This window comes from Penicillium paradoxum, assembly GCF_028828445.1.
Source record: "Penicillium paradoxum strain IBT 22861 chromosome Unknown utg000006l_segment0_segment0, whole genome shotgun sequence".
Classification (NCBI taxonomy): Eukaryota; Fungi; Ascomycota; class Eurotiomycetes; order Eurotiales; family Aspergillaceae; genus Penicillium; species Penicillium paradoxum.
Window position 1 is genome coordinate 131,085 of NW_026643184.1, and position 26,341 is coordinate 157,425.

At 50.2% G+C, this 26,341-nt stretch overlaps 10 protein-coding genes across 10 annotated transcripts; 5 read left to right on the plus strand and 5 right to left on the minus strand.

The window, feature by feature from the left end:
* Positions 1 to 330: 330 nt before the first annotated feature.
* Positions 331 to 2,895, minus strand: bioDA (adenosylmethionine-8-amino-7-oxononanoate aminotransferase; the record flags this gene model as incomplete). Its single annotated transcript, XM_057177602.1, has 5 exons — positions 331 to 503; positions 554 to 1,131; positions 1,190 to 2,523; positions 2,572 to 2,665; positions 2,717 to 2,895. The coding sequence occupies 5 exons, from the start codon at positions 2,893 to 2,895 to the stop codon at positions 331 to 333; spliced, it is 2,358 nt and encodes a 785-aa protein (XP_057029346.1).
* A 337-nt stretch (positions 2,896 to 3,232) lies between these two features.
* N7457_006559 (aminotransferase class I/II-fold pyridoxal phosphate-dependent enzyme) lies at positions 3,233 to 4,259 on the plus strand (the record flags this gene model as incomplete). Its single annotated transcript, XM_057177603.1, has 2 exons — positions 3,233 to 4,016; positions 4,075 to 4,259. 2 exons carry the CDS (start codon positions 3,233 to 3,235, stop codon positions 4,257 to 4,259), a joined length of 969 nt encoding a protein of 322 aa, XP_057029347.1.
* A 197-nt stretch (positions 4,260 to 4,456) lies between these two features.
* N7457_006560 (ankyrin repeat domain-containing protein) lies at positions 4,457 to 7,143 on the plus strand (the record flags this gene model as incomplete). The annotated part of the gene is made up of 2 exons (XM_057177604.1): positions 4,457 to 4,495; positions 5,350 to 7,143. The coding sequence occupies 2 exons, from the start codon at positions 4,457 to 4,459 to the stop codon at positions 7,141 to 7,143; spliced, it is 1,833 nt and encodes a 610-aa protein (XP_057029348.1).
* A 651-nt stretch (positions 7,144 to 7,794) lies between these two features.
* N7457_006561 (cation-translocating P-type ATPase) lies at positions 7,795 to 11,213 on the minus strand (the record flags this gene model as incomplete). Its single annotated transcript, XM_057177605.1, has 4 exons — positions 7,795 to 8,454; positions 8,511 to 10,581; positions 10,641 to 10,906; positions 10,956 to 11,213. 4 exons carry the CDS (start codon positions 11,211 to 11,213, stop codon positions 7,795 to 7,797), a joined length of 3,255 nt encoding a protein of 1,084 aa, XP_057029349.1.
* An 895-nt stretch (positions 11,214 to 12,108) lies between these two features.
* N7457_006562 (uncharacterized protein) lies at positions 12,109 to 13,086 on the plus strand (the record flags this gene model as incomplete). Its single annotated transcript, XM_057177606.1, has 3 exons — positions 12,109 to 12,197; positions 12,298 to 12,474; positions 12,813 to 13,086. 3 exons carry the CDS (start codon positions 12,109 to 12,111, stop codon positions 13,084 to 13,086), a joined length of 540 nt encoding a protein of 179 aa, XP_057029350.1.
* Positions 13,087 to 14,082: 996 nt separating this feature from the next.
* On the plus strand, positions 14,083 to 14,397 carry N7457_006563 (APOBEC/CMP deaminase zinc-binding; the record flags this gene model as incomplete). Its single annotated transcript, XM_057177607.1, has 1 exon — positions 14,083 to 14,397. The coding sequence occupies one exon, from the start codon at positions 14,083 to 14,085 to the stop codon at positions 14,395 to 14,397; it is 315 nt and encodes a 104-aa protein (XP_057029351.1).
* Positions 14,398 to 16,564: 2,167 nt separating this feature from the next.
* Positions 16,565 to 17,613, minus strand: N7457_006564 (alpha/beta hydrolase; the record flags this gene model as incomplete). The annotated part of the gene is made up of 2 exons (XM_057177608.1): positions 16,565 to 17,253; positions 17,319 to 17,613. The coding sequence occupies 2 exons, from the start codon at positions 17,611 to 17,613 to the stop codon at positions 16,565 to 16,567; spliced, it is 984 nt and encodes a 327-aa protein (XP_057029352.1).
* Positions 17,614 to 18,993: 1,380 nt separating this feature from the next.
* On the plus strand, positions 18,994 to 20,806 carry N7457_006565 (fungal specific transcription factor domain-containing protein; the record flags this gene model as incomplete). Its single annotated transcript, XM_057177609.1, has 4 exons — positions 18,994 to 19,482; positions 19,568 to 19,722; positions 19,775 to 20,338; positions 20,401 to 20,806. The coding sequence occupies 4 exons, from the start codon at positions 18,994 to 18,996 to the stop codon at positions 20,804 to 20,806; spliced, it is 1,614 nt and encodes a 537-aa protein (XP_057029353.1).
* A 268-nt stretch (positions 20,807 to 21,074) lies between these two features.
* N7457_006566 (putative 2-methylcitrate dehydratase) lies at positions 21,075 to 22,857 on the minus strand (the record flags this gene model as incomplete). The annotated part of the gene is made up of 3 exons (XM_057177610.1): positions 21,075 to 21,691; positions 21,768 to 22,545; positions 22,606 to 22,857. The coding sequence occupies 3 exons, from the start codon at positions 22,855 to 22,857 to the stop codon at positions 21,075 to 21,077; spliced, it is 1,647 nt and encodes a 548-aa protein (XP_057029354.1).
* A 657-nt stretch (positions 22,858 to 23,514) lies between these two features.
* On the minus strand, positions 23,515 to 25,641 carry N7457_006567 (DNA cytosine methyltransferase; the record flags this gene model as incomplete). Its single annotated transcript, XM_057177611.1, has 2 exons — positions 23,515 to 23,944; positions 24,044 to 25,641. 2 exons carry the CDS (start codon positions 25,639 to 25,641, stop codon positions 23,515 to 23,517), a joined length of 2,028 nt encoding a protein of 675 aa, XP_057029355.1.
* Positions 25,642 to 26,341: the final 700 nt, after the last annotated feature.

Here is a 26,341-nt window from a genome sequence, read left to right on the forward strand (position 1 = left end):
TATCCCTAGAGGGGTACAGAGAAAGCATGACTCCATATACGCCAAGGCAGTGTATAGTCATGTAGTAACTGTTTTGGATATCTCCATCTCTGCATCTATAGGTAGTTACTTTTGAAGTTATCCCATACTACATACCCCCGAAAACATGCTACATCTGCGTTTCAAATTAACCTTTTCTATCTTTACTTTCTTTCTGGACAATCAGCCTGTTTAAACTTTACTTCGTGGAGGTTATCTATATTCATGCCTCTGCAGACTCTGCTAATAGATGCAATAGTGCCCTAAATTATTCAGTTGTAATGTTTGTATATAGTCTTACCTTGACCATATTTATATCAATGCTGATCGAAGGAGACTCTCCAACTCTCGAAGTGACTCGGGTTTGGAGGTCACACTGGACATCAGGTAAAGAACATTCCCAAGGACGCGCGAGTGAACGTTGAATTGATCACCACCCGCAGCCAGCTTCTGCTGAAGCCCCTTGGCAACATGAGAGTTATAGCCTGGAAGAGTGTTAGCTTGGCGGCTGCATATTTGAGTCGCAAAAACATACCTGCTCCCTCCGTATCACGAAGCGAAATACTAAGCACCGTTCCAATGGCAAAGACACTCTCCACGGAGTCCGCGCAAGACAGGTCCTGAAGCATACCATGTGACCACACACTCCACACTTCTGGAGTCGAAGCCTCAACAGTAGTAAGGGAGCTACTACGCCAGTCATCACGGTATCCATCCCACGATCCATCAGTGTCAAGCTTCGCCATAGTCTTCAAGGAATCAACAGCCACCGTACACCCAACGGCATGAGCCGTATAACTATGACCATGGAGAAGCGCATCACTCTTCTCTGGGCTCGAGAAAGCATCAAAGATCTCTTCACTAGCGACCGTCGTGCAGAGCGGTACCAGTCCGCCCGTGAGAAGTTTCGCGTTGACCGCAATGTCGGGGTGTACATCTAAGAAAGAAGCGGAGGTGCGGCGACCGAGACGGTATAGACCGGTGAAGACCTCATCAAAGATTATTGGCAAGCCAGACCATGATGGGGATTGCTTGGGAGCCGGGGCGTTAGCGGAGAACAACTCGGGGTGATCACGGACCACATCGCTAAGACATCTCTGGAAAAGGGGATCACTATTAGAAGCTAGTTAGTCAAAACGATCAATCAATGCTCGGAACACAGGATTCTCACCAGAAAAGCATTCCACCTGCACCGAGGATGACTGGTTCCATAATCAACGCCCCAAACTTCATTCCTTGTCGCTGGACCAAATCCTCGAGAGTGCGACGGATATAGTCCTTGTAACGCTGAGCAGTGCCAGACTCAAGACGTTGATTGAGATCAAAGACCGACCCCAATGAAGTGAAATCAATATCTTCGCCCAATTCCACCTGTAGCTCGCCGGGGATCTCGACTTTCCAAGATCCGCCAACCATCTTGACAAGAGGGAAGTCGAACCAGTGGCCCCGACCACGGTACCACTCAACCTTTTTGTTATACGTTGATGGCTCCGAACAATCCATGACTCCGATAGTATCTCCGTGATAGCTGCCCTTAAGACCGAGAATGCCAATCTGCTCTTGGCTGGCATCCCAGCCGTACCGGTCGCAAGATGCGCGGAGACCCATTTTTACCGCGACTTCCATGCCTGTGCTTCCATTGTCTGTGTAGAAGACCTTGGTAAAACGCGGATTTTCGATGGTCTTCAGTAGGGTATCTGCGAGCGATAGTGCGGGCTCATGAATTGCACCTGCAAACATGACGTGGCCATACCGACCGGCGGCATAGGCTGCAGACAGTGACAGTTCGGGGTTGCCGTGGCCCAAGCCTTGTGTCCACCAGGACGCAGACCCGTCGAAGGTCGGGCGCAATTCTCCCTCTGTCTTCTTAGATGTATTGGAGCCGAACGTCTGGAAGTAATCATCGTGCGCCGAGTCGATCACGGTGATGTCCTTGGCGGTCATGCCTTGGTGCTGGGTAAAGGGGTACCATATGAGATCATGGGCACGATCAGCCATTTCTTCCAGACGCTGAACACGCTCTGTGTTATTGACTGACAGATCCTCCAGCAATTGGAGAATCTCCGAGTCCTTGGCGGAGTGTTGGTAATAATCAAGCATGGCCTCCTCGTCCTTCAATTGGGCATCGGCATCCTGCCGCGACGGTCGGGTAGGAGGTGCGGGTAATGACACCAGAGGGGTGTTCTTTTTCTGGAAGTAATCACGGAGGTATTCATGATTCTGGTAGTACTCGTCTCGGAACAAGAGAACCGACGAGACATCATAGCCACGGAGTAGCAACGACTCGTAAGCTGAGATCGAGGAGGAGATTCCTCCCAGGCGAGAGTCTGCGACCAGCACAATGGGCAAACGGAGAGGCCGGTACAAATCCGCCTGGGAGTTGCCATTGGGACCTGGTGAGTGCACGCCGCCAGCCGTCTCGACCAGGGCGAAGTCAATCTCCGACCGCGCCCACCCGGAGAGCGTTTTGTGTATTGAGGCAAGCAAATCATCGTCTCGTGGAATCTACGCCATCAGCTTCCTGAACATCAAAAGGAGAACTATGACACTCACGAATTTATCTTTGGCTGCCAAATGCGGGCTCACTGGGTCGTCGAATTGGTAGAGACACTTGGTGAGGGTCCCGGCGCCATAGCGCTTCAGATGCCTGCGACCGTCAGCAATTGACTGTGAGATCGCCAGTGAATCCAAGAGTCACCGATCATCAGCATCATCCAATGCGCCCGTCGACACGGGTTTAAGGAATGCGGCCTGTTGTTTCTGGCGTTGAACGGCATTGCACAACACCGTGGAGACGATAGTCTTCCCCACGTCGGTGTTAGCGCCATAGACTTGGTGGGCACGCAAACTGCGCCAGAGCCCTGCGCCGACGGTCATTGTGAGTCGGAGATATTGAGATTGGATGTGATTTGATGGTGAATGTTTGGATTCTGAAGCTGAAACCGACTCCGGATCAAGAGAGTTTCAGGCGAATCATCGTCCCCACGCCTAATCTCCACATTTCTGCTTCCACCGAGGTTGTCTCGTCTTGTTGGGGCTTCTCAACGAGGGTGTTGACTTTATGAGTAGGTTCTGTTGACTGCCCATCGTCCTCAACACAAATTCAGTCCAGTCCACTCCGAATTAAAGTGGATCAGAACAAAAATAGCATCAGGAACAGGAACGCCTTCCCCATCGCAGATTGACGTCAATGACCATGACAGACAAGAGCATCATGGCCGGTCCATCACAAGAGGCAGCACCCAAGTCCCTCGTGGCCTCACTTTCCGCCGCATTGTCGCGTCGGGAGGCCAAATCCGCCCGTCGGAGGCTGACTGTTTTACCTCGGACGGCAGTGGACTTCTCGTCGAATGACTTCCTGTCGTTGTCAACGTCTTCCGCATATCGAGAGCGCTTCCTGGCACTTCTGAACAATACTCCGCCGTCATTCCCCCTGGCCAGTGGGGGATCTCGGCTATTAGACGGGAATTCGGCGTATGCGGAAGAACTCGAGAACTTTGTCGCAACATTCCATCAAGCTCCGACGGCACTGCTATTTAATTCTGGATACGATGCTAACGTCGGGGTGCTCTCTAGCATTCCACAACCCGGCGATGTGATTCTATACGATGAGCTCATCCATGCTAGTGCTCACGAGGGCATGCGTCTGTCGCGGGCTGGTTCTCGCAAGATGTTTCGCCACAGCTCGCCAATTGGCTTGAGGGAGACTCTCAAGTCGCAGATCGCAAAGGACCCGACAGTTGCTGAAGGTACACGGAATGTCTTCGTGGTCATTGAGTCAATTTACAGTATGGATGGCGATGTGGCTCCGATCAAGGAGTTCATCGCAGTTGTTGATGAGTTGCTACCCAAAGGTAATGGATATTTCTATGTCGATGAAGCACATGCTACTGGAGTATTTGGACCACGAGGTGCTGGGGTAGTTCAAGAACTTGGCGTTCAGGATCGCATGTTCATTCGCGTGCACACGTTCGGAAAGGCACTGGCGAGTCACGGAGGTACGTTTTTAGGGCAGAGTTGGGCTTCCACTGAACTATCTGACTGACACGTACTCAGCGATGGTTCTCTGTGGACCGGAGACGAGAGATTATTTGATCAATTATGCCCGGAGTTTGATCTACACAACAGCTCTGGGCTTCCCATTCCTAGCATCGATTCGCGCTGCATATGAGCTCCTGTTATCTGGTGAAACTGAATCGGCGAGTCGATCCCGTTCCCACGTCCTCCATAGCCGTATCTAATTCTCTCGCAGTTACAACTCCGACTCCAGCAGTTGATCCTCCATCTCCGCCAACGACTGGACGACCTCCACACACACAAATCGGTTGTGTTCGAGGTCGACCATTTTCCAACATCTCCCATCATTTCCCTTCGCACATCACAACCCCGACAATTGGCAAGTCTCTGTCAAGAAAACGGATTCATTGTTCGTGCTATCATGCCACCAACCATTCCCGAGGGAAAGGAACGTGTGCGAGTATGCTTGCATGCGGGAAATACAGGAGCAGAGATCGATGGATTGGTGCGGACGATCCAGTCATGGCTAGATCGGAATCACATAACGGCATCGAAGCTATAAGGGACATGCTGTTTCTCTGATCGTTTGGATATGATGTCTTTGTTCCTTGTGTGATAATGACCTTTTCACCAGTACTATGCTAATAAGTGCACTACATCCCTCCAGTTCTACTACCACAATGCCATATGCATTCATATACATGGCCATTGTACTCTTGGTTACTCAATCTGATCTACTTTACCTGGGCAGTCTGAGTCCCTCGCTTACTCTACGGTGCTCCAATATGCCCTGTATCCACCCTTCCCCTTCTATACACACAAGGCTATGATATTTGGGTGATTGTGATCCACATTCGCCATAGCCAGATCAACCAGATATAAAGGCAACTTTAGCAGGCAGTTTCTTGGAATCCTTTGAGGCAGACTACGGCCCGCCCTGCTAATATGGAAATATGATTGCAGGCCAGTTTTATAACAGTCAAGCTGGCCATTTTTCCTCTTTCTCCAGAAGTCCGTGTGCACCGCGACGGTCGCTACCTAGGCGATTTTCCACATTTCCCGTTTGGGAAAAGGCCATAACGTATCGTCGCGATGCTGGGGTATTTATTGTCCAACTCCTGCTGCTCACTGGCGCACAAATCGTTGCTTTCTGCTGCATCTGCTCCCGTGCCTATCTTCCCGCGGCACACTTCCCCAACTGTGTTCTATCTGAAGGTCGAGCCCCTTCATTGTAGCTGTGATTCAACGTCAGTTTCCCGTCACTTCACTCTCAGCGGACCTTTGGTTGACTTCTGGTGCTAATACGACGAACAGATGTCGCTCGCCAAGTTGCCTGCCGAGTTGATACTCGAAATCGCGGGTCATCTAGATTCTCAGGCCAGCATCTCAGCCTTCAGAAAGGCGAATGCCCGCCTGTACTTGATACTCGAAAGGACCCTCTACGTCTGCAACATCGTGAAGTACCAGAGCGGAGCCCTGAGATGGGCATGCCGTCACGACCAGCAGAAGCTGCTCACCAAGCTGCTCCCCCTGGGTGCGGATGTTCGCTCTGCACCAAGACGCAACGCCTGGTGTCCATTGAAGATCGCCATCTTTTATGGTAATACCGAGATCGTGAAAATCTTGCTTGCACACGACCCGGATCTCATCAACCACACCGACAGGAGCGAAGAAACATCCTTGCTCACGGCTGTATCCAAGAAGCGTGTGGAGATTGTGAAACTGCTCTTGAAGGACCCCCACATTCAGGACAGTGTTGTTGTCGAAGCTTCGGGGCTTGACGACGCCCGCCGCACTCCATTGAACTGCGCTCTTGCGCAGGGATGCGAAGAAATAGCACATATTTTACTCGCGGACTCTCGGGTCAGTTTCGACTCGAATAGTATCTACTACGCTGTCGGGGGAGGAAACCTCGCGCTGGTGAAAACAGTTGTCGACGATTGCGGCTGGGGTGCGCCAGCAGAGCCTCGTGATAGCTCACTGATCTACATCGCTTTGCAACGCGGAGATAATGCGATACTTTCTTATCTCTTTGCAGAAGGGTTTGATCCTAACATCAAAAGCGAACATCTGGACACAACACCACTGGGCTTGGCCGCACTGTGGGGCAAACCAGAGAGTGCAAAGATGCTGCTACAAATGCCCGAGGTGGATGCCAACGCCAGGTGCCTCTATGGCCAAACGCCTTTGTTCCTCGCCATTCAATCGGTCCTTCCACTCCGCATGGTGGAAATCTTGCTCGACTCAGGCCGAGTTGTGATGAACCTCACCGATGAACAAGGTAGAACACCATTGTCGCACGCCGCCCAGCATGGAGTCATCGACGTGGTTGACATTTTACTTGCCTCGGAGTCTGGCAGTCTGAATGCCAAAGACAATACAGGCAGATCGGCGCTCTCTTGGGCTGTAATGAGTGGTCGTCACTCGATGGTGCAACATCTGATTCAGAAGGGTATTGATCCCAACCCGCAGGATGAAAAAGGAAGAACCCCATTGCACATGGCTGCACAGGGCTTTTGGAGCTACGATGATTCTCTGTTCCACTGCCTCCTCAACTGCGACGGTGTCCGGCCTGACTGTAGAGACCTTTCCGGTAGAACCCCGTTGTCGTGGGCTGCAGGGGAGCGGTGGGTCGCTGCAGTGGAAGTCATACTAGGACACGGAGGCGTCGACCCCAACTCGCAAGATAATAAAGGCCGCACCCCGTTGTCATGGGCTGTTGGATCTGCCTTGCTACTCACGGGTCGGACCAGTGCGGATCATAGGATCCACCAATACTCTTTCGGCTTTGACGCCTCGCACGAGCTTCAGGGTCTCCTGACTGGAAGACCAACCCCCATCCCGATATTCGAGAACTACCAACTCGCAAATCCCAATTTCAACATCCAGCAAGAACACCTGCTTGCCACAGTACAACGGCTCCTCGGTGTTGACAACACCAACATCAACTTGTCGGATTTCGATGGCCGATCGCCATTATCCTGGGCTGCACAGTACCAACAGATTCAAGCAGTCCGCATGCTCATAGAGCATGGAGCGGATATCAATTCAAGGGATCGAGACGGACATGATGCATCGTGGTGGGCGAAGTCAGGACCACCCGCCTAGGTGCTGGATTGTGAATTGATCATTTCAGAGATGTGAGAATAGTAATGATAATCATGATTCTGAGATTATTTCCCCGATGTAGGTCGCTTTGCATAGATGCTGCTACACGGGACAACTTCCCAGAAACAGCTTTGATAACAACTAGTGGTGCACCCCAGTATACGAATCCACCTTGTAGATCAGTCCTCGCGGCGAACATGAAGCTTCCATGCACCCTCGAGGACTGGACGCCTGAAATGTACGGCCTCCAATTGGCCGTGCAAACAAGACAAAAGAACACGGGGAGTAGTTAGGGCGCTTCTGCATGCTCCTAATATGGTATGAATAACGCCCTATATAACAAGCTTGATGGCTCGTAGATGCGGGAGACTGTCGTTTCCAGCTAATAGCTCCCCTGTTTCTCTGGAGCATGAAATCCTAGTTTATCTACCCGAAACTATTCACCTAGGCCATTGATCCAAATCCGTCGCTTCAATACTGTTCGACAGTTCTTAAAACATAAAAGTCGTAAATTTCAAAAACTAGTTGGTATCTGTCTAAAGGTTTCATTGTCGCGAAAATCAATCAATAATCTTCAGATGCAAGTCAAAGTCTCTGAAATTTATTCAGGGATATGCACGCCAATCAAACAGCAAAAGGAAAAAAGAAAAACTAGACCATCGATTGCTCGACCTTCATCTCACTACCGGTTGTGTCCGACCGGTCCATGGTGGTGTAGCGACTGAAATCTCTCAGACCCCGGTGCTCACCACCGGGTTGGTCACCCCGAGCAGCAGCCTTGCGATCCTGGCGACGGAAGTAGGCACGCTTGCACCACTTCCAAGATTCAATGCCAAGGAAGAAGAGGATAGTCTCGACGAAGACAATACCCCATTCCCAGGTGATACTGGTGTGCTTGAAGACACTGTGGTTGATCACGGGGATGTAGAGAATAGGGAAGGCAAGGACGAAGCCGGTCATGATGCCAAAGAAGAGGAACTTGTTGCGCCAGATATCATGCATCCACTGGGTGAAGTATCTCTTCGAGTCGGGTTGCATCTGGAAGAAGCTGCGGCGGAGGTTCATCATCTCCCAGGCGAGGAAGAGGGCAAACCAGGTCATACAGGTGAAGGTAGTAGCGCGAGCACGGAATACGGTCTCGCAAGTGTAAGGTTTGGTCGGGTCGTTATATTTCGTGTTGCAGCCCATGGCAAGGTCGCCATCGCCCCATTGGAACATGACGAGGGCAAATGCTGACAGACACAGGCCAGCCATCCAGACTCCATAGACGAGGGTGTCGATAATGATTTCCCAGGTAAAGATACCTTGTTTCTGCGGCTTGTTAGCAAATTGATTCACTCAAGGGATGGGAGCTTAGCAGAACATACACTTTGAGGAGGGCGATCCATGACTTCTGGAGCGGCGATCTCCATTCCAAGTCCCATATCAGGAAGGCCAGAGGTAATCATAATGATCCAGATAATCTCGACAGGAGAGATAGGGAAGACAGATTGGTTGCTATCATCTTTGAAGGCCAATCCAATCAGCAGGGTCAGAGCCAAAGCAACGTTCTCTGCAAGAAGGTGGAGAACGAATTTTTGAATGTTGTCGAAGATGCGACGACCTTCCTCAATACCGTTGATGATCGATGCGAAGTTATCGTCAGAGAGCACGAGTTCCGATGCATCCTTGGCCACATCAGAACCATTTTGGCCCATGGCAATACCGACATCAGCCCGCTTGAGCGATGGGGAGTCATTGACACCATCACCAGTCATAGCGACAAAGCGTCCACGGCGATGCAGAGCATCGATCATGCGGACCTTGGTGTTCGGTGCGCAGCGAGCAATAACCAGTGGGAGAGTAGGTAACTGATCAATCTCGTCTTCAGTTAACTTATCAAATTCGGAAGCAGTCATGACCATCGCGTCAGCAACGTCCTTGGCGATCATATCCATGTTGGCAGGAATGATTCCGACTTGCGCTGCGATCGCCCGTGCAGTTCCGGGGTGGTCACCGGTCACCATGTGCACGGCGATTCCAGCCTTGTAACATTGAGCAATGGCTCCGGCTGTCTCAGGGCGAGGAGGATCATAAAGACCAATCAAGCCGTAGAACGACAGATCCTTCTCGACCTCCTCGCGGGGAAGGGGTTCGCCACCCTTTTGGGTGCCAGCAGTATTCTCGCGACCGGCCAAAGCAAGGACACGAAGACCCTCTTTAGCCAAAGCTTCCATGTTCTGCAAGATCTCGTCCTTGATATCATCGGTAATAGCAACTGGCTCGGAATCAGCCTTCCATTTGATGGTGGTGCAGGCCTCAAGTACACGCTCGACAGCACCCTTGGTGAAAATCATTTCATGGCATTTCTCGGAGTCATCGCTGCGCTTGGAGAAAATAACAGACATCTTCTTCACGCTTGAATCAAATGGATACTCGGCCTGCTGGTGCCAGGTAGGCTTCTCGCCTTTGGTCCAGCGATCGAGACCCCAATTGAATCGAGAGGCGAAGACTTGAATAGCGATATCGGTTGGTTCACCACGAGCTTGCCACCCTTCGGTGGCAGTTTGGTGGAGATGGGCCAGGTTGGCCATAGCAGCGACGTTGAGGAAGTCCTTGAGTGCAACATTGTCCTTCAATAGATCATCTGGCGATGCTGGTTGGCCAAGGTTGTCGGAGCCCAGCTTGATCGGTTGTTCGGGCATCAAGCTCAAATCACCTTCATGGGGGTTGAGAGGTTCATTCGAGGCACCGACTGAGTAGGTTCCCAGGGATGGAAGCCAAGCCCTTTTTGCGACCATACGGCCTTGGGTCAAGGTACCAGTCTTGTCTGAGCAAATATTGGTGACAGCTCCGAGAGCCTCGAGAGAGTCCAATTTCCGAACGATGACATTGCGCTTTACCATCTGCTTAGTTCCAACAGCCATGGTGATGGTCAACACAACTACCAAACAGGCGGGAATCATGGCCAGACCTGTAGCGACCGCGTAAATGATGACTTCATTATCACCGCGCCAGTTGTTCGATCCAGCAACGACAATGGCAAAGATCACAGCAATAGCGAATAGCAACAGCGCCAATTTGGAGAGCTTTCGCTGTAAAGGTGTGCCAACATTGGTACCCAAGAATCGACCAATAGCATCGGTAGTCGTCAATGTCCAAGCCTGGATATACCATCTCTTCTTGGTTTCACCTTCCGGTCCACGCTTGACAGGACGACGCTTTGAGTCGGTTCCGCGGAGGGCGAGAGCGATAGCTCCAATCTCAGTTCTCATTCCGGTTCCCACGACGACACCGCGTGCACGTCCTCGGGTAACGGTGGATGAGCTGTATGCGATGTTCAGTCTGTCGCCTGGGCCTGTATCGGGGTCGAAGGTGCTTTCGGCTTCCTTTAAAACCGGAAGGGACTCGCCGGTCAGCAAAGCTTCGTCGGTCTCGAAGTTAAATGCTTCAACTAGTCTATGAAGGAGTTAGCTGGGTGGTCCAGCAATATTGTGTCCAAGAATTGTGTGACATACCTGACATCCGCGGGAACGGTGTCTCCTACTTTCAATTCGACCATGTCACCAGGGACAATTTCGTTGGCGGGAACAGTGGATGTCTTTCCATCACGGGAGACTACACCGGTAGGTGAGCTAAGGGATCGCAACGAGTCCATGGTCTTTTCCGCTGCATAGTCCTGGTAAACACCGACGACGATATTCAGGGCAATGACTGCTGCAATGAAGCCTCCTTCAATCCAGGACTGAATGCCAAAACTAACGGCCATGGCAATAATAAGGACCTGGAACTGTTAGTAGCCAGACATTGGTTCTCGTAGTCTTGGAACTTACCAGCATCATGGCGTTGGCGATCTGCCGAATGACAATCTTTGCCAAGGAAACGCCTTCGTCTCCTTCCAGCATGTTCTCGCCATATTTCTCCAAGCGTTGCTTGACCTCTGCAGTGGTCAATCCATCGTCCGAGTTGCTGCCGAGTTCAGCGATGACATCTTCAAAGGTGAGGCTGTGAGCGGGTTGGGAGAGAGGTTGTTGAGTGATATCAGTGGGGTCTTGTGAGCCGGAGCCTTTCTGGGCTCTGTCCTGCGACATCTCGCAAAGGCAGAGATGGGGGCGGTGGTGGGTTCTAGTGTTGTGTGAAAGGTGTATCAAGATGTACTCCTATGAGGCTCTAGGGGGGCGTCATATAAAAGGTATCCGCCAGGGAATGAGAGTCCATACACCGGAGTTACTTTGAGTAATAGATACAATTCTATGAAAAGACTTCCTTCTCGTTCCCCTCTCGGGGGGATGTTTCACAGTATAAATGCTGTCGTATCGGCACATCGATGGCGAAAGCAGACCGGTTATCTCCAGGAATGATTCAACTTGGCATCGCCCAGCGTCCGACGTCCCGGGGTCACCAACAGGATGATGTATCGACAGCCAATCGGCGCTATGAACCAACTGTCGGTATTAAGCGGACGCATCTTGGCACATCAGACTGGCTTTCCTCTTTGAGCCAATGACGCAAACGACTTCTGGGCACCTGCCACGCGCCAGATACGCGGCTCTGATTGGTGCGGACGGGGCTTGGCGCAGCCTTGGCAGGCCAGGTCGCCTTGTTCTGTTCCCCTAATTAATTCCCCCATCTCTCGGCGCCTTGGCTCTTGGCGCTTGGCTTTCCTTGGCATTTCGAGGCTCGAGAGTTCCTCCGCCTCAAATCCACCCGCTTCGCCGGTAAGGTACCTTCTATTCTCAACGTGTTAATAATTGATTTTGAAGACGGTTCTGGTTGCCTCGGACAATGGACCATGGTATTGGGGGATACGGTGCCTGAACCCAAAAGTGAGCCCGAACAGTCCGATTTCAGGTCACACTGTCTCACGCTACGCCCATCCTCCGTTTTCATTGGGTCTCTTGGGGAATACTCCAATTCCCTTTTTTTTATTATTTTATTTTCTCGTATCTCTTTCGCTTGGACCCAGATCCATATGACCCTCCACTCATGGCGGACGACTCCATGCCGCGAGAGGAGATCATTGGGATTGTCATTGGGGCCGTTGCGCTGTTTTCCCTGATCAGCATGATTCCGATGTGAGTTGCAGAGGCACGGACTCTTCGCCACCCCGCCTCATGCATGCGAATTGTTCTCGAAGCTCTGACGTGCTAACCATTGATTTGTATGGATTTCCAGGATGATCATGTGGTATCACCGACGACGCGCTGCCATGCAGGTAACCCAAACTCGAATCATCTCGCCGGTCTATCAGGTACCGATGCAGAATGTACTCGGCCATTCTATCTCCGTGGACCGCTGGCTGGAAGAACAAAACGTGCCTGCCAATGCGCAGCAGTACGGCCAAGATACTTGGTAAGTCAATAGCTCGCCTGCTCCACCGGCCTCCGATTCCGGCCCCCCTCCTTGAAACGTCTTGGCCCTGCGGCTCGATGATGTAGTGCGGGGACAGGACTAGGCTCTGGGTGGATCTGCCTGTTTGGGATTGGTGAGGTCTTGTCGACGCGGGTCAAGGCTTTCTGGGCAAGGCTGTTTTTTTCGCCCGCGAAACCTTCCAGATGCCAATGCCGCTTCGTTCCTGGACAAATCCACCACGGTCTTGGCCCGAGATAACAGACACGGAAAAAAAACCAGCGGTCCCCGGGCAAATCGCCTGAACCTTCTAGAACCAAAATAAGCTGACTCTGGCCTAGCCCCATCTGTCTCTCTGCATTGTCGTCATCTCCCTATCTCGCCTCCCCCGACCCAGCCGTTCTAGCCCACGACCAATCCAACCCAACTACGCGACCCGACTCTCACTGCCCATGCGGGGCGCATCACGATCCACCCGGTAGCGAGGTTCTCGTCCTGAACCGCTGCAAACATGCGTTCCACCTCGCATGTCTCAAGTCCTGGTTTGAGTACCGTCGGTACAAGTGCCCGATCTGCCAAGCTTCGTATTCGCCAGAAGACAAAGCACGAGGATAATTCTCGGAATGAAATTAGGTTTCACCTGCCGGTTATGCTTTGGGGTTGGAGTGAAGTCCGATTGATATCGCTGGCTTTGCATGGATATTCCCGGCTATACTCCCCCAGGTTTACCCGGCGTTATCAATCAGTCTTCCTTTGCTGTTTCTTAGCCGCGCTTTGCTTTAAGATATCCCTCAATGTGACACGAAGCGTTTCTATTCTTCACTCTGAGTCTATGCATGTGATCTATATGCACGTATGTTGAAGAGATGGACGTATGGTAAACAATGTATAGGTTCGCCCCGTGGGAAGCCAGTACGGAGTATACTCCGGGGATGAACACAGGGATCAATCTCACGGCTTACGCCCAGACAAGGCGATCTGCTTCGGACTGCTTTCGATTAATTGCACCCGAAGCTTCCGCCCGCACTGTCCATGTGATCCTAAATGGATCCTTCATCACAGATTACGTTTTGTCTCTTTTGGGGCCATCACAAAGGCTTTGGCTTGGCCCGTAAAATAGATTTAGCTCATTAATTTGAAGCTCTCTTGGCAGTTCAAGTCTCAGAATAGGGCCAGGCCATCCCTAAATATGCGGATGAAGTTTCCTAGGATATATCAGTCAAGGCTCATAAGTACATGTAGTGTCCTCTTAGGTGCATTCTCGGGCTTTGTTCATTGTCTCCTTTCTCTTCTTTGTTTCATTATCAAAGGACGTAAAAATAAACGCCCGAGCTCATAACCAATTCCCTCGGAGATTCAAGGGTCTTCAAATCTGCATTCTCATAGTAGTCTCAAAACCCCTCCAGGGCTTGACCTTCGACTTGAAGCAATGATTGGTTGGGCACCCAATTAGGAAATATTCTTCTCAGCTTCACATCAGTCGTCTTCCCCAATTGTAAATTCGTGAATAGATTCCATAGCATCCAATAATCCACAATTTATGATATCTCACTATCTTGCATACCATCTCGAAAGCCCAATTCCCCAATCCCTGCAGTTCAGGCCTTCATCATGGACTTGCCTGCAGTCAAAACCAACCTAATCGAAGTCGCTAAAACCAGCATCAACTCAATTCTCAAATTAGATATCTACAGGACTGCTAGTGCAGCGCTTCCAACAAATCGCCAAGTCTGCACCGGCGTGAACGTCTTCCACTTCGCTGGCGGGCCATGTGCTGAGCTTGTGATTCTTGGAGTAGCCGCCGGAGCCGGGATTCCCCGTCTATCACATCTTGTTATCGTGGGAGAAGACAGCCAAGGATTATTCTCAATCCCCGCGGTCGATGTCGATAGGTGCTGTACGATCTGCATCCTGGGATTCGAGTGATTGTGCAGAAAGGCGGAGATGTAAAACCCGTGTCTATTGATGAGCTACTGCCTTACGCTTATGAGCCAAGGGAGTGAGGGATTTATTGAAACATACATACATCATGTAGATTGAGTCTCTTTTTGATGGTCTCTTCTGGGTACACTCTTGACTCAATGATAGGAACACATCCAAGCCACCGATCAAGCTAAATAGTCAATCCCTAGACTCGGCTTTCATATACACTATGATTATAAAGACTCGCGATAATCCGACCATCATAATCACTTCTCAAACCCTCACGGCGACAGCAGTCTCATACTCGCACGGGGGAATACCTTGCCTATCCCAATAATGACTACACTCATGATAGAGATACGACCCAAAATCACGCTGATAGTCTTGAAATTGGCCATGGCGAGGTGTTGGCCGTTGTCCTGTCATCGGAGGGCAACAGCCAGTTTGAATAAAAGACGCCGGCGATCATTCACATTGGCAATTTGGTGAAGCTAAGATAAACTGTTCACAAACAATCAAAGGTTTCCTGTATTATTGACTAGTCAAATCTAGTTATATATACGATAAAATCCCACTTTCTCTTAATACACTCTGTACCTATCACGCCGGTCAGAGTGACTTTTTGTGGTACCTGTGAAATGAACATCGACGTTCTCCTTGATGCATATAGGAGGATGAAGGTACTCACTGAATGAAGAGATCTCGCGGCGTGTTCCTCCTACAGCTAACGCCGAATCCAGGCGTTATGTTTTCCGCAAGCTGGGAATCTTTGATCATGCCGGCCACACCCTCCGATAAAGCTTTCTTGGCAGCTTTCTGGGCTGTGGGGCTCTTATAAGGCTTACTCTATCGAGTAGCGAGCTGTATTTCTATTTTTGAGGGATAATGTATATTCTAGTAGCTTTGTTGGGTCGCAGAATTCATCTTTCTGTTCAGGAGTATAGCCATATTTGTGCCCGAGGTTATCTGCAATGTTAACGAACTAAATCGCTACTCAACCCTTTAGCGCCATCATCTCTTGAGAAAGCAGGTATTGAAGTGTACGTGTGCGCATAAAGATATCTATGTGTTTGACGTGCGGTTGTATGGAGAGTACGGTCTGAATGGCTGAAGATCCGGAGCTAATAATAACGACATTTCCTCCGACTATTATTCCTTTGAGTACTCTTTGGGCTATCTCACAGTATAGACAATACGTGGGAGTGAGTTTTCCGCGTAGTATTATGGTCGAACATCCATTGGAACATGGGCGTAGCCCGTGTCCCTTTAACCTCCCATAGGGTATAGGGACGTACCGCGTATAGCGTAGGGACAGATCAAACAGTATTGGAAAACATAGATATCTTTCCCTTGAAATTTTCAATCCCTTCGATATCCAGTAGATGGATATTATGAAGAATCCCGGTGCTAATTCTATCTCAATGGGCGAGCGTAAAAAGCTCTAACTTGGATTTCTGTTTTCGTACCAAGCACCACCGACATCCGCCAAGTAAATGTCTCGTATGAAGAGTGCCTAAGTAGGAATGGCGATCGCAGATTTGAACAAAATTGATCAAAGTCCATAAAACGAAGACCCGTTTTATTCACAGGATACATAATTACCCAGGTTTTAGGGGCTGCGGGGGGTTGAGCTAGGGTAAGTGAAACAGAGCATTTGATAGGCTGTCTCATGCACAGAGCCTATATTGGAGCGCAACAAGGCAGTGTCAATCGGCAGAGCGAATGCGTCATTGATCGGCCACACAGACGTGACGTAGAACAACATGGCACCGGAGATCTCGCATTGTCATTATCCATTTTTGCGTCCGAATTCTTGATTTAATTTAATTTGATTTGATTTTGATTTTTAATATCTTTAAACGTAAGGAAAGCTGTCATTGGCTACTCCTCTATGCGACGCTTCTGTATGCGAACAAAACCAAGTGTATACATAACCATGTGGATTTGAGCAGGGAGAAACCCGAACATCGGTATCGACATGAACGATCTCGTGGGATGAGGTTATTTTTGCTTAAATCGCCGTTATAGATAAACCGGATGCGCAACTCAAGAGCTCGATACGAGGTCGAATGGGAAAGATTTAGAGAGGCCTTTCTGTATGAAATGTAGAAGGTCAACGATCTTTGATTCGAATACGCTGTGTCCGTAAGGCCATCAGAACATAGGTCATTTAATCTAAGCGCGCACGGATGTATTCCAAGATCAATCGATTACCCTCAACGGATACCTCGATATCCGGAACAAGAGTAAATCCATGGCAAGCTTCCGGAATGATTTTCAACTCGGTTTCATTGCCAGCGAGGGCATAGCGACTTGCCATGAAGGTGCTATCGTCCACGAGGAGATCAGCAGTCCCCACAAGGAATAGGGTGGGGGGAAGATTGCTAAGATCGTCGTAGAGCGGTGAGAGGCAAGGGTCTCTTCGATCCTCCGGGGCTTTTTCGGTCTGGACATAATGCTCCAGAAGACCAGCAGCGTCGTCGAAGCCAAGCAGAATCCGTCGCTTATGACTCCGCAGTGATGGTGTCATGGACAGGTCAAAGACACCATAGGAGGACACCAGCGCAACGATCTTTTCCCGTACGGGAATGCCCTGGTTCCGTAGTTGGATTGCAGTGTACATGGTCAGATAACCGCCAGCAGAATCCCCGCCCATCACACGAAGAGTTCCCCCAAGTTTGGCAGCCCCTTCGTCGGACAGAGCAAATAGCGCAGCATCCAAACAATCATGTGTCGCCGCAGGGAAAGGATGTTCCGGAGCCAATCTGTATTCGACAGAAGCCACCACGAGGGAAAGCTCATCTGCGATAGTTCCAAGCATATCGTCTTGCGATGCAGCAGATCCAAGGACAAAGCCACCTTGTGTTTCCTTGTCAGCACAACACCATGCGGGTATTCATGAGAGGAAAGGGCTCACTACCTACCGCCGTGGAAGTGAAGAAAGAGCCCTCTTGCCTCCCCACTCGGAGGGATGATACGAAGTGGTATCAAATGCGGGCCATGGGCGGAGGGTATCTCAATTGTGGTAGCTCTGGGGTGTTCGTACTTTTTGGTAAACCCATTCAGTCCCTCCCTTCGCCAACGACGATATTCTTCAATATTCGGGGCATCTGTCCAGTGTGTCTGCGTATTGGTGGCTTTCTCCAGATGGAGATTGACAGCTTGTCGGGCTGCCAGCTTTTCCGGACTGCATTCGACGATTTCCTGTGTAAAAAGCATATTGAAGTATCAGGGGTGATGCGAATAGATTGGGTTGTAGATACACCTTGGTGTTAGTATAAGGGGGTTTAAGGGGGGACTAAGGGAGGGCGAGGCGGTATATAAGTCCATTGCACACTCAGTTGCCTAACCCACAAAATGCTGGGTTTTCGGATGCATCCTGTGCGAGACTCGGTCTCGGAGGGTGATCTGCGACTGTTGAGTAGGGAGTACTCCGTAGCCCGAATCCCTTGCAGAATGAGGGGAAAGGGTCAGGACGACGATGTTGATTTGTCTCTTTGCCCCGCTCATCTTAGAAAGACAGCCAATCGGCATGAAACGAGATCAATTCAGTGTGATAGGATTGGGAGCGATGAGTCGATTTCTCAAGCCGACGCGCCAAATCCACAGTCCACTTTCCCCGGCATTTGGTCTTCTCTGTGCACTTTCGCGTCACTCCGCTCTGTCAAGCGCTTTCACCTCTCCAGGCACATCAGGGTTACGCGGAGATGTCTCAACGAGTTCCACCGGTGCGTTTCAATGTGGAAGACGGGCGTGGTACGATGGACGTCGGGCAAAGCGATTTTCAACGGTGCATCAGCCTCCTGACATTTCTAACGCATAGCACCATTATTAACTACTATGTATAGGTATCTTCTCCAGTCCTGTTCTTTCGATATTCCATCTAACAGAAAAATCATCCACTTGCAGCCCTCGCATCTACCGGCGTTTTAATGGGCAGCGGCATGTGAAAGTAATAAGCTCGTCCCCCATGAGCTTTCCATATTGACATACAGACTGTCAGGCGTGTGATAGGTGCCGAAAATACAAGACACGATGCGACTTCGACGTTCAAAAGGGCATGTGTATTAGCTGTATGCATTGTGAAGTACAGTGTAAACTCACCCAGAAAGAGCCACGAAGACGGAAGGGCTCTACCAGAGGGGGGAGTGATGAGTAAGTTTGCTTGTATGACTTGATATAGAAGAGGCCTTTATTGATCTGCTTTGTAGCCTGTCACGGGTAAAGGCCCTAGAGGAGAGACTGAACCATCTTGATTCTATCTTACAGGCTGTGGGCATTTCAGCGGAATCCTACGACAACTGTCAAAGTGCAATCCACCATGAAACTAGATCCCCGGAGAATCCTACCAGTGATCGGGGAAATCAACAGGATAACTCGCCTAATATGGACATGAAAGACGGCACCGCGAAACCGGTAGAAGATATTTGCCCTGCCTCCTCGATTTCTTCAAAGTCTTATATCTCCATGGGTAGCCCAGAACGAGATCCCTCAGCTCCATTTGCTCGGGATAGCTGTTCTCCAATACCTATTCTTGGCATAAATTCCGGCATACGGGCGGATCAACCAAGTCAGGAAAATGCAACGTTCCTGTCAAATATGACCCCAGGATTCTCTGCCACTGCAGCAAAGCTTGCTGAGCGCTTGGCTCACCCAAACAACGAACTCAACTACCAAGAAACCCTCTCGGCATTATTTAGAGAACCCATCGATGAAAATGCTGCCTCCATAATGCCTGATAATCTAGATACCGTGGGCCTTCCAAGCTTGCCTCCAGGCGAAGAGCTATTTACGGAGATTCGGGAATACTTCTCCTGGCTCAACTCTCTGGTACCCCTCTATCATGAGTTCTCGTTCTACCAATCTCTTTATATGGCATATGAAAAATGCGTTGGGTTCAGTACGGAGCTACTAGCAAGTATCTATGTTATGATTGCGATGGTTCATAGCCGAAAAGCAGGCACAAGTCTCGAACCCCAGGTCGAAAATCAAAGGGCGTGGGCCTATTTCAGCGCAGCGTCGTCGATGTTCCCACATCTAGTTATGATGAATGACAATATGTCGTCCATTCAAGCAATCTTGGGAATGGTACGTATAGTTCTGTATAGTTCTCCTCGACCTTCAAGTTTAGTCCTGATGCACGTTTTCCAAGGCCCTCTTTTTATCTTTGCAGGGCGATGGGAAGGCCGCACATCCGCTCACTACCGCGGCATTAAGATCCTCATACCAAATTGGCCTTCATAAGCAAGACAGTGTCGTGGGCCTGGACCCAGGCTTGCTCAGACAAAGAACCCGAGTATTCCAGATCGCGTATATTCTAGATTTGAGGTAAACACCACAAACTCGATAATATACAGTTCCCATCACTAATTCTTCATAGAAGTTGTATTCATAACGGATTTCAGTCGTTACACGTTGACGAAGAAATCGATCGATCCGCCATTGATGGTATGGTGATATGCAATCAGTTCGCCGAAAGAGACAACGGGGATGCTACTTTCTTCCAAGCCGTCGTATTTCTGACTCTCATCACTTGCCGTGTATTGCGCCAATTCTATTCTGAAAGGATGAGCTCTCCGAGTAGGATAGAGCATATGCTACATACCTTTTATCACCAGCTTGAAGGATGGAGACAAACGGTACCCTTCCAAATCAAATCACCTTTCGACACCGGAACGCCGAGGCAGCATTCGGATTTCGCGGACACTTGGTTGCAGCTATCTTACTATCATGCACTCATGGTAGTCAACAGACTTCCCTTTCGCCGTCAAATGGAGCAGGTCCCTTTCGCAACCGATATCCCATTCCACTCACAATATCCGGGCGATGTGGCAGAACCCCAGCTTCCTATGATTTACAATGCTTCCAGCCTGTCTCGTGACGCTGCAAGCGCTTGTCTGAGCATGATTTCCAATACCACATGCTTCGACACCCAACTGATATGGTTCGCCTATCTTACTGTATTTCCCGTTGTTTAGGCTAACGTTTCGCTACAAACTTCTTCAGGGTATTGATTTACTACGTCTTTGAAGCCGCTTCAGTCATTTTCACCGCCATCTTAGAAGACAAACAGGATCCATCTTGTATCGAGAACCTGAGCTTGCTTCGTTCGGCCGCAAGCTTCTTCTCCGCCCTGGTATCACGGACTAGCTGCACACAAGGCGAGGTTTACTCGATGTGCAAAGTCTGCAATGGGTTTGTAGAGATTGTAGAAAATACAATTAGGACCCTCCAGCCTTTCGATTCACAAACACCTGGGAATGACTCTGCTGCATTCTTCGAATGGCGAGACGAGCAGACAGTCACCCCTCAGGACTCTGCGGAACCTATATGGCCTTCTCGCAGTCCAATGGTTGACATGGGCTCCGATCATATTTCCCTGTCCTCTTTTGCTGCATTTGAAAATTTATAATAGGATTATAAGGAAAACGAGTAATGTTTCGAATCTCCCGTTTGTAATCTTATGATGTGCTCTGCATCACGTCTTACACACATTCTAGGAGCAACAAGGCAAAGTGGATGTCTAGATAGATATACCGATCTGTGTACGAAATGTCTCCATAGGCAAAAGAATAGTCAAAAAAATCTATGCAATTTTTGCGGTATATAAAAAGGTATGTTTATCATACACGTGTGTTTTCAAACGCAATAAATCAGGCCAAACGCTCATTCAAAAAAATTTACGAGGAGGCAATGACCTTGTCCTTCACGTAGAGGTCGACATACTGGTCGACATCGTAGTTCTCCAGCTGGGGACGGTCCCAGCCCACCTTCATCAGCTCATCGATGCGGGCCTGGTCGAAGTGCGCCTCGAGGTGACGCTTGTACTTGGACAGAATCTCGGGCTTGGCCTCCTCACGACGGAGACGGTGGCCCAGAGGAGCCTCGACGACAATCTCCTCCAGGACAGTGCCGTCATTCAGGGTGACAGTCAGCGCGTTGGGGATAGTGCGCTTGGTAGGGTCATGGTAGTCAGTGGTGAACTTGGTGTCCTCCACGCAGCGGATCTTCTTGCGGAGCTCCTCCAACAGAGGGGAGGTGGCGGCCTCGGAGCCATCAGCGTAGTCGCTGGCGGTCAGACGGCCGAACACGAGCATGGTGGCAACCATGTACTGCACACAGTGGTCACGATCGGCGAAGTTGTCCATCTCCTTGAACTGCTTGTCGATGATGCGAATGCATGCCTCGTGTGTGCGGTTGGTGATCTCCTTGATGTCCTTGGCACTCTTGCCCATGGCGGCGAGCTTGGCGTTGACCTTCTCGGCAGCCTCAATGGCAGTCTGGGAGTGGAACTCGGCTATTAAAATAAAGATGTTAGTGGTGATCATTTCCCTTGGAGAATATTGTTTTCCGTGGAATATCCTTGAACTTACCAGGATAAGAAACCTTGAACAGAACGTTCTCCATGACGTAGCTGCCGTAGGGGCGCTGGAACTCGAACTTCTTGCCCTTGAACAGGACATCGTAGAAGCCCCAGGTGGGAGCAGAGAGAACGGTGCGAAGACCACCCTCACCCTTCTGGACCTTGAGCACCAAGTTGACAGCGCGCTGGCAAGCATCACCGGCAGCCCACGACTTACGGGACATGGTGTTAGGCGAGTGGCGGTAGGTACGGAGAGACTGGCCGTCAACCCAAGCCTGGGTAATGGCATCGGCAGTCTGCTTCTCAGTGAGACCCATCATCTTGGAGACAACAGCGGTGGTCGCAACCTTGACCAGAACCACGTGGTCGAGGCCAACCTTGTTGTAGGAGTTCTCGAGAGCCAAGACACCCTGGATCTCGTGGGCCTTGATCATGGCCTCCAGAACATCACGGATCTTGAGGATCTTACCATTGCCAAGGTTACCACCGGCACGGTTGGTGCGCGAGATCCAGTCGGCCACGGCCAAGATACCGCCCAGGTTGTCCGAGGGGTGACCCCACTCAGCAGCCAGCCAGCAGTCATTGTAGTCCAACCAGCGGATCATAGCACCAATGTTGAAGGCACCATTGATGGGGTCCAGCTGGTAAGGGGTACCGGGCACACGAGCACCGTTGGGGACAACAGTGCCCTCCACAACGGGGCCCAGGAGCTTAGAGCACTCCTTGAACTTCAGAGCCTCTAGACCACAGCCCAGAGTATCGAGGAACACCAAACGAGCGGTGTCAAACTGTAAACAAAGTCATAGAGGTTAACCGGAGCTCCGTGTGACCGAACCGAGCTAACTTACTGCCAAGTCGGAATCCACTTTGTAGTCGTGGATGTAAGAGGCCATATCCTGGATTTCAGGATCGTAGGACTTATCGGAGGTAACCGCCGGAGCGGCAGACTGACGGGCGGCCATGGTGGAAAAGCGAGGTGCGCGAGGAACAGAAATACGGGGGGTGATGGAGAGGGTAGAAGTCAAACCGGGCAGTCTGGAGATGCGGGCCAAAGTGCGGGGAGAGGTGTGGGTCAGACGTCTCACTGCGGGCAGGGACATTGTGAAAGACAAAGAACTTGGTAATAGGATCAAATTGAAGATCCAACAATTGATGTGGAGGAAGGGAGAGGGGGAATTATTTAAAAGCAAATGGACGAATGGAGAAATGGAGAAATGTTGGGGGCAAGGGTGAAAAGGGACCGGGGAAGAGTTCCTAGCTGACTTCATCCTGCCGAGGGATCGGTTACAGCCGGTTATTCCTCCACCACTGTTGCCCATGTCCCCAGATATACCCAAATAGAACCCCCTGTTTCGGTTGGAATGGCCCTTGTTGACGGGATGGTTCACATTTAGACCCTATACAGAGACCAATTGCACTATTTTCTACTCAATTGGCCTGCTTGATTCCTACTTTACGGTCTTTTAACATCCGAGATTCGGATGTAACTCCCAAGCGCAACAGATGGTAGCTACATGCGCCGACGCAATATGTACCGAAATCGGAACAAACGCGGTCCGAATATGCAAGAGAGAAAAAGTAAACGGTCAGAATCATTTGAATTGGACGGAGCTCACAGCCCCTTTGCCCTCGGCTGATCTGCGGCCTCACATGCAGATCAACAGGCCAGAAGGCCATTCTCAATCCTCAATTCTCATTTCCTGATTCTCTCTTCCTTCCCATTACTACCTCTTTCACCTATTCTGACCCGTACGGACTTAGGTGAAGAACCCAGTTGACTCCTCCTCGTCGGTCTCAGTCAGAGCCGCGATGATCGCGACAAAGATGGCCTTGGCGAAGAGTGGGGGCACGGCATTCCCAATTTGCTTGCGCATGAACTTGCCAGCGAACTGGTAGTCCAGGGGGAATGTCTGCAACAGAGCCATCTCCCGACTAGTGTAGGGCCGTGTGCCTGAAGGGTGGTAGTTGAACTCACCACCGCCACAAGTGATGGTCCGAGCAAGACCAAACCGATCGAAGGGCGTGCGATGGCTCAAAGCCCATCGCTCGAGGGCTCGGTCGACATCGTGATCGTCAGCATCCGGAGGAATATTATCGATGGTCGAGGAAATGGTCTCACGAGGGAGCAAACCGTGACCAGGCAACCCATGCGTAGGTTGAGGGAAGTTTGGCAAAAACTCACCGGGTCTATAGGCACGTGGTTAGACATATCCAAAAAAGAAAACACAGAGATTCTTCATTTTCCCTCCATGTCTTTTGCTTCGGTCTTTTGCTTTGATTACTTACCCCGCAGCAATTAAAACCAATCTCTTCCGCTCTTGAGGCACGCCATAATCATCACAGCCCAGCACCGCCCAGCGAACAGAGTATCCGAATTCCACCATGTCTAGCACCACTCGGTTGAAAATTATGGGGAATCGCTGTGGCAAACCCATAGTCTCCTCTAATGTCAGAATACGGGGACGAGATTCCCGAATCAAGCTTCCAGCAGAGAACACGCAAGCGGAATTGGCGTCATCCCGAGGACAGGGCACAGTATGAGCAGGAGACCAAGTTTGGCAAGGAGGGGAGCAATGAGCAATGTCCACCCGCAAGAAGTTGGCATCGTTGGTCAGAAAGCTGAAAAAGTCGGAATGTTCGACCTCCACGTTATTGAAATTCAGCTGATATGTTTCCAGAGCATGCTTATCCATATCAACAGCCCATTTAATCTTCAGTCCAGCCTGTTTGGCACCGCAGGACATACCACCACCACCACAGTACGCATCACCAAAAGTGTATGCACGCTTGGGCTCAGTGAGATCAATCACACCCTGTCGTTCACGGTTCTCAGCCCTCGCATCCTCATCTTTAGAGGACATGGCAGCATCGCCGAAGTATACAGTTCGGCCTCTCCACTGATCCCGCAGCTGCTTAGAAGGCAAAGCATATCCCAAATCCGACTCATCGAAAGTGAGCCATTCAACGGCACATTGCTCAGCAGTCAAGGGCACCTGTCCTGGGATAATGATGACACCATTCTGGCGAATAGTCAGTTTTAGTCGGCAAATCAATTTTCCCCTTTGTTCAGGTGGAATGTTGATAAAATCGGTTCGAAAATTGGTGAAGATAATTTGCACAACCCGTTTGACTTTCTTGATGCTGACATTGTCGGTATCCTGAGTGAGCCAGACCAGTTCATTGTGGACTTTGGGCAGATATGTCTTGGCTTCGGGATGAGTCGTGCGGTAAAGGCGCCGGCCAAAGAAACGCAAATTATGGGATTCGGGCACCACGTCAGTGACGCGCATAAACGATCCATCATCAAGCTCCAGAGACATTCCGGCTCTGTAAGCAATGCCGCTAACAAGATATTGGGGTTTTTTCGGTTCAGGAGTTGAGCTGCCATTGATCGGCTGGAGGATATTGAGGTATGCACTGCCAAAGCCATAGAAGTTACTCGCGTCGTGGGTGAAGGAAGCTGTGACGTGTGCTATATCAGAGGTCAACTCGTCAATAGCCCGTTCAGTCTCGTCGTCGCTAGTGAGATCGATGACGGTCCTTGAACTCTTGGTGAGATCGATAAAGGTTTCTGGACGACCGGTGGAGTTGTTTGAGACTTCCGAGCTCTCGTTTAGGTGGATTGCATTACTGGTAGAAAGAGATTGCGACGAATCCACCATATCAGTGTCGTTATCGACCATGGTCAGGCTGGCGGTCATTGGTCGAGGCTCGGCATTGAAGGCGGCTGCGTCTCCGAAAGGAGAGACCGAGAGTCGAGATCGATCATCGACATCCGCCATGATTACCTCTCTGTTCATTGCTCGAGACTCGGCGCAATTGAGCTCAGTTGGGCCTCCGAATGGAGAAACCGAAATACGGGACCGATCATCAATACCCGCCATTGAGTTGAATTCCCGGTGGATCTGATCCAGTACCCAGTACGTGCAATGGTGCAAAGTGCAGGTTTGAAGAGAAGAGAAGGTGAAGGTAAGCAAGTTTGAAAGATCGATGAGGATCTTGGGATCTTGGGTTGTCTGATACAGATGGACTTGTTTTCTAGAACGCGCGAAGCTATAGTCGAAGGTACAAAACCAGGCTCGCGTGATTTCAAAATAATTTTGCTGGCGGACAGCGATCTGATTTAGATCTAGAAAAAGAGGAAGCTCTATGTATCATCGCTTCTAAGACAAGGTACTATGGAGAATATCATCTTCCTCTAGATCTGAACAAAGCAAATATGCAACTCAATGGGGTTAAGCATAAAAGAGTGGCATAAGGCCATGGTATCTCTCAAATGAAGTCCATTGAACATTGGGATGTCTGCTTTATCCAAACATCTATCTACAGCTGCATCTGTCGATGCCAACACTATAGACGCTAAACCCCTTTAGGAAGCTAGGGCTGCTAACCATGGAACCTCTCAGAATTGCGGGGCCCAGCTGACTCAGGTCTGAGTCATTGCCCCCGAGGTCGGCGGAGAGAGAAAAATCAATTCTGTGGGGCAGCACGACCTCCCCCAAACACAAATGCGATGGAGATTTTTCTTCTCTCTGTCTCCTTAGGGTGGTTATTCATTCCTGGTGATGACCATTCTCTGAACTC